The sequence below is a fragment of the Austrofundulus limnaeus genome, unplaced genomic scaffold (genome assembly GCF_001266775.1).
Source record: "Austrofundulus limnaeus strain Quisiro unplaced genomic scaffold, Austrofundulus_limnaeus-1.0 Scaffold87, whole genome shotgun sequence".
In the NCBI taxonomy this organism is placed as follows: domain Eukaryota; kingdom Metazoa; phylum Chordata; class Actinopteri; order Cyprinodontiformes; family Rivulidae; genus Austrofundulus; species Austrofundulus limnaeus.
The window spans coordinates 1,530,735-1,536,207 of record NW_013952489.1 but is presented as its reverse complement, the minus strand read 5'-3'; the positions used below and the strand labels follow the sequence as shown (position 1 = coordinate 1,536,207).

General features: G+C 36.8%; 1 protein-coding gene across 1 annotated transcript in view; it reads left to right on the top strand.

Moving 5' to 3' along the window:
- The first annotated feature begins 2,100 nt into the window (after positions 1-2,100).
- Positions 2,101-5,473, top strand: part of tspan14 (tetraspanin 14) — a 37,303-nt gene continuing 33,930 nt past the window's right edge. The window contains exons 1-2 of the mRNA XM_014012014.1: positions 2,101-2,223; positions 3,308-3,388. Coding sequence (XP_013867468.1) covers positions 3,308-3,388 — 81 coding nt within the window. The 5' untranslated portion in view covers positions 2,101-2,223. The remainder of the gene's footprint in view (positions 2,224-3,307; positions 3,389-5,473) is intronic.

Here is a 5,473-nt window from a genome sequence, read left to right as displayed (position 1 = left end):
TTAGATTTTTATTCAGCTTTATCATCAGCTTTCTTAACAGTAATATTTATGCTTCTGCTGTGAGCCGTGAGGACCTTTGAAATAAAAAACTTAAATCTTAAATAAAAGTTCACGCATCCATTCATCTCCTTCCTCCTCAGACGACCCTGACCCACAGACCCCTCCCCGACAAGAGACATGTAAACAGCACGACAGCAAAAGTCACGCTTTTTTTACTCGAAGGGCGCGCTCACCCTCACCAGTGTGGATGTTATAAAACTTCACTTTTTAAAATCTATATTTGTTACGCGGGAGGGCTGTGTTCGTGTGTGTGTGTGTGTGGGGGGCGGGGGTGTCTGCCGCGGATAACAGAGCAGGCATGAGGGGGAGGACGGGGGAGAAGAGTGGTGAACTTATTTCTAATTTTATCTGACTTATTTAATTTAATTTTTATTGTTTTTATTGTCCTGCAGGCTCTGAGAGAAAATGGATTTAAAGCTGAGTTTTTGATAAAAATCATTAGATTACTCTAAACGTCTGTAAACCTGCAAAATGAGGGGAAAATCCGTGTCAGTTACAGACATTATGTTCACATGAGCAGTTGTCAGCACCTGTCATCCTCCAGACACACGACAGAGCGTATCTGAGCCAATAGCCTTTTTTTAACATTGATCAGCTGACTGATTTAAATACCTCTTAACATTCATGAGATACTTTGCATTGACTGTTTATGGTTGAGTGTGAGGGTGTAGAGGGTAGAAACTGAGGCGGGACCTTGTGCACAAACTCTGAGGTGAAGCTGTGATCTGTATAAAGGGAAAATGCGGTGAAACATGCGTACGCACGGTTTTATAAATCTGAAATTTTTTTGGTGCATATGCTTATTTTCGCCTTTTGGCCGTACGATCACTTTTAGTATGGTTTCCCCGCAATCTTTTATGAATCTGACCACTGGTCCCTACCTGTCGTTTTGCTCCTCTGCATGGCTGCCTAGAAATGCTGCAGGATTTCTCAAACATGCATGCATGAATGAATAAAAGCAAGGCTTTGGGCATGTTTTTTATGAGAGTATAACATTATAACATGATATAAAACTCAAAAAAGTTTATTTTGCATGATATTGCCCCTTTAGAAAATGATCAAAGCAAAATTGTTAAAGAATTATGAAATTGTTTGATTTGTATTTGAATGAGTCACTGTTTGAGGAGTTGAATTTTTTGTTTTGTTTCATTATTTGTTTTATTATTGTTTGAAATTAATATTTTTTTGTAAATAGGAGGAGATATAAGATATTTTTCTTCTGCTGCCTTTCATTTTATTTTAGTTGTATAGTTTTGTTTTATGTAATGTTTTGGGTTTTTTAATGAAATGAACAAATACTATAAACAAAAAAAAAAGATTTGTGACAGGGTCATAGATCATTTTCTTGAAAAGGAATGGAGGGTAGAATTTATAAACCAACACATTTTATGATGTAGGCCGAAATTGAGCTTCCTCTTCTTGAAAGACCAGCATCCGCCTCTGATAAGATCCAGAAGGTGGTAGGAGAAAGGAGAGCTGGAAAAAGGAGCAGAAAAGAAGAGAGAGTGATAACAAGGTTGAGATTTGGATATACAGGACTTAATTACCGTACACACTTTTTTCAATACAAAAACATAATACAGGGAAATGTGATTACTGTGGACAAAATGAAACCATAGAACATGTTATAAAAGAAAGTCARMAGTACAAACAAGAGAGACAATTTATGATAAGACAGTTTAGAAACAGTAAGGAAAGGTTTAACATAATAGACACATTATAAAGTAAATTACGGAGCAAACATACAAATCATGATGTGTTTTTTGAAAAAAGACAAAATCATATCAGAATTTGAGTTTGATAGTAGGATTTTTGTATTATTTATTTATTTGTTTATTTTTTATTTTCTTTGAGTAAATAGCTTTGAAAATGTAAAAAGAAATACAATAATAGTTGTAGGATATAAATAGTAAAATCATCTTGAACCACACTCCATACCAGCAGGTGGCGGTAATGCACACCTTCAGTTTATTGCCAACCACCANGAAGAAGAAGAAGAAGAAGAAGAAGAAGAAGAAGAAGAAGAAGAAGAAGAAGAAGAAGAAGAAGAAGAAGAAGAAGAAGAAGAAGAAGCAGAAGAAGCAGAAGAAGAAGAAGAAAAAGAAAAAGAAGAAAGTCGGGTTGTATGTCATCAAAGCGGAAATCATTTAACATTGATCTGAGGTGAGTCGGGTTGTTTGTCATCAAAGGTTTTTCTTTACTTTGTGGTTTATTTTTATGGTTTTGTTCCCCGTGCCGTTAGTTTCACTTTGTTAGCATTAGCCACTTCCGGTTCGCTCCCAAACTAATCGATAATAAACAAGTCTAGTTTTAGTTGAACATACTTCACTGATTTTAAGTTTTTGAAGTTTTTAAAATTGTTTTTCAGTGTTTTAACGTCGGATGGCCCTAACGTCAAAGAGTTATTTTCATTCGTTTAATTAATTTGTTCTGAGAGCAAAAACAGAAACAAATAATAATGGATTGAAAACATAATAAAAAAATTATTGAAAAGATTAAGTAAATACACTGACGTTGTTGTAATTGACACAGTTCACCTTATAGATGTAAATGTCTTCAAATTAAAGCTGAAAGTCTGCAGTTAAAGCACATCTTACTTTTGTTTGTTTGTTTGTTTGTTTTAATTTAATTTTATTTTATTATTTCACATCCATCAGGTGTTTACAGCCAAAAAGATGAGAGTTGCGTCCATATTCCAATATTTATGGACCTGACTGTACAACAAGCCAGCTACTGTATGACTCCAAGACATTTGATATCAGTCTCTCTTTACATTTCTATTAAATCACAAGTTTATTTGGTATAACATTACAAACACGAATGTGGTTTTATTGCCATTCACTGTTAATTTATTATGATCAAATCAACTTTTTAACATTTTTAATTCTGTGAAGGTTGACTTAAATCATGTTATAACATAAAATATTTGTATAATGTGCAAACACTATAAACTGACAACATTAAAAAACTTTGCAAATACATAAAATATTGGTTGTAATGAACTGTGAATCTTTTAAATCTAATCCATCTGAAATCCAGATCCGAGAAATCCAAGGACACAAAAGTCTTGAGTTGAGATCTTTGAACTGAATAGCATGTATTTTTTTATAAACCCTTTGATGTTCTGTCAGACTATATTCTGGTGAACGGAGTCTTCACTGAGCGGGTCTAAACAGACATGAGTTCAGTGTATTCCAGTCAGAACCAGTTTCGTAACACTCTAATCTTTTGTCCTTCGCTGTTACAGATGTACTACTATCGTTATGAAAATGCTGAGGTCAGCTGCTGCTACAAGTATCTGATGTTCAGCTATAACATCATATTCTGGGTGAGTCCACACCTTCACCAACCAGAACCAGAACCAACCCCGACCAAGTCTCATTGAACCAAACCACGTGTCTGAAATGATCTCTGACCTGAACAATCATTTCTGCCAACATTCATACTGAGCCAACCATCACTAACCCAATCCTCACACTGACCGACACTTTCCCCTGTTTTATGTCAGTGTAGTTGATATTTAAATATTTTAATATATTCATATGTTGTATTTATATACAAATTTTAATTGTATTACTTTGTTTTCAAATAAGGCAGTCATGTCTCATTGAGACTAACCTTTATACAACCCCTGGCAAAAAGTGTGGAATCACCAGTCTTGGATGAGCACTCATTCAGGGGCGAGTGGTTAGGGGAGTCGTCCTGGAACCAGAAGGTCACCGGTTCAATCCTCCGTTCCAGCTGTCTCATTTGTTGTGTCCTTGGGCAAGATACTTAACCCCAATGTCTCTGATGTGTGTCCCATCAGTGTTTGAATGTGATTGGCACTGATTAGTCTCCATGGTTGATTGTACATGTTAGCTTAGGAGATCTGGTAGAGTGCTGTGTGAATGAGGACACAGATTGTAGTGTGAAGAGCTTTGAGTATCCTGGTTGGGTAGAAAGGCGCTATAGAAGTACAGTCCATTTCCCATTTACCATTCAGACATTTCATTCTGTAAAACAAACTCARATCAAAAACATGAAACAATAATAAGGTCATTCCAAAGTGCAACTTGTTGTCCTTCAGGAACACTCAAAGAAATGAAGAGAAAACATTGTGGAAGTCAGTGAATGTTACTTTTATTGACCAAGTACAGGGAAAAAATATGGAATCACTCAATTCTGAGGAAAAAAGTATGGAATCACTCAAATTGGAGGTAGAAAATAAGGACGCACCCAGTCAATTTCCTTTCCCTAAATGGACACCTGCCTCAGAATAGATCTGCTCGTTAGTCTGCAGTTAAAAACACCTGCAGTCATGACACCTTGGAGGGCTGCTGGACGAAGTGGAGTGGCAAGAACCATGGCTTTAACAAGAGAAATGTCTCTTGAAACAAAAGAGAGGACTGTGAAACTTCTTGAAGAAGGTAACTCTTCACGCATGGTTGCTAAAGATGCAGGCTGTTCACAGTCAGCGAAAGCTAAAAGAAAACCATCATTGACACCTAAACAAAAAGAACAATACAATGCAATAGGCTAAGGAGAGGCAGTCATGGACTGTGGATGACTGGATGAAAGTTATCTCCAGTGATGAGTCAAGAATCTGCATTGGACAAGGTGATGATGCTGGAACTTTTGTTTGGTGCCGTTCCAGTGAGATTTATGAAGAGGACTGCCTGAAGAAAGCAACCAAATTTCCACAGTCCTTGATGATATGGGGCTGCATGTCAGGCAAAGGCACTGGAGAGATGACTGTGGTTCATTCTTCTATCAATGCACAAGCTTACATTGACATTTTGGACAGTTTTCTCATCCCTTTAATTGAGTAGATGTTTGAGGTGATGAAATAATTTTCCAAGATGACAATGTGTTGTGCCATAGGGCGAAAACAGTAAAGGCATTCCTTGGAGAAAGACACATTCAGTCGAAGTAATGGCCTGCAAATAGTCGATGGGTCAGATTTATAAAGGATTACGTGGAAACCATACTAAAAGTGAACGTATGGTCAAAAGGCGGAAATGGCTTACGCCAAAAAAAAATTCAGATTTATAAAACCGTGCATACGCATGTTTCCTTTTTAGATCACAGCTGCACGTCAGAGTTTGCGCACGAGGTCCCGCCTCAGGTTCTACCCTCTATATGCCAACATTCAACTGTAAACAGTCAATGCAAAGCACCTCTTGAATGTTAAGATGTATTTAAATCAGTCAGCTGATCAATGCCAACAAAAGTGATTGGTTCAGGCACGCTCCTTCGTGCATCTGGAGGTTGACAGGTGCTGACTGACAGCTGCTCACGTGAACAGAATGTCTGTAATTGACACAGGTTTTCCCTCATTTTGCTTTAGAGTAATTTAATGATTTATATATAAAAAAATCTCAGCTTCTAATTAATTTTCTCCCAGAGCCTGCAGGACGATAAAAACAATAAA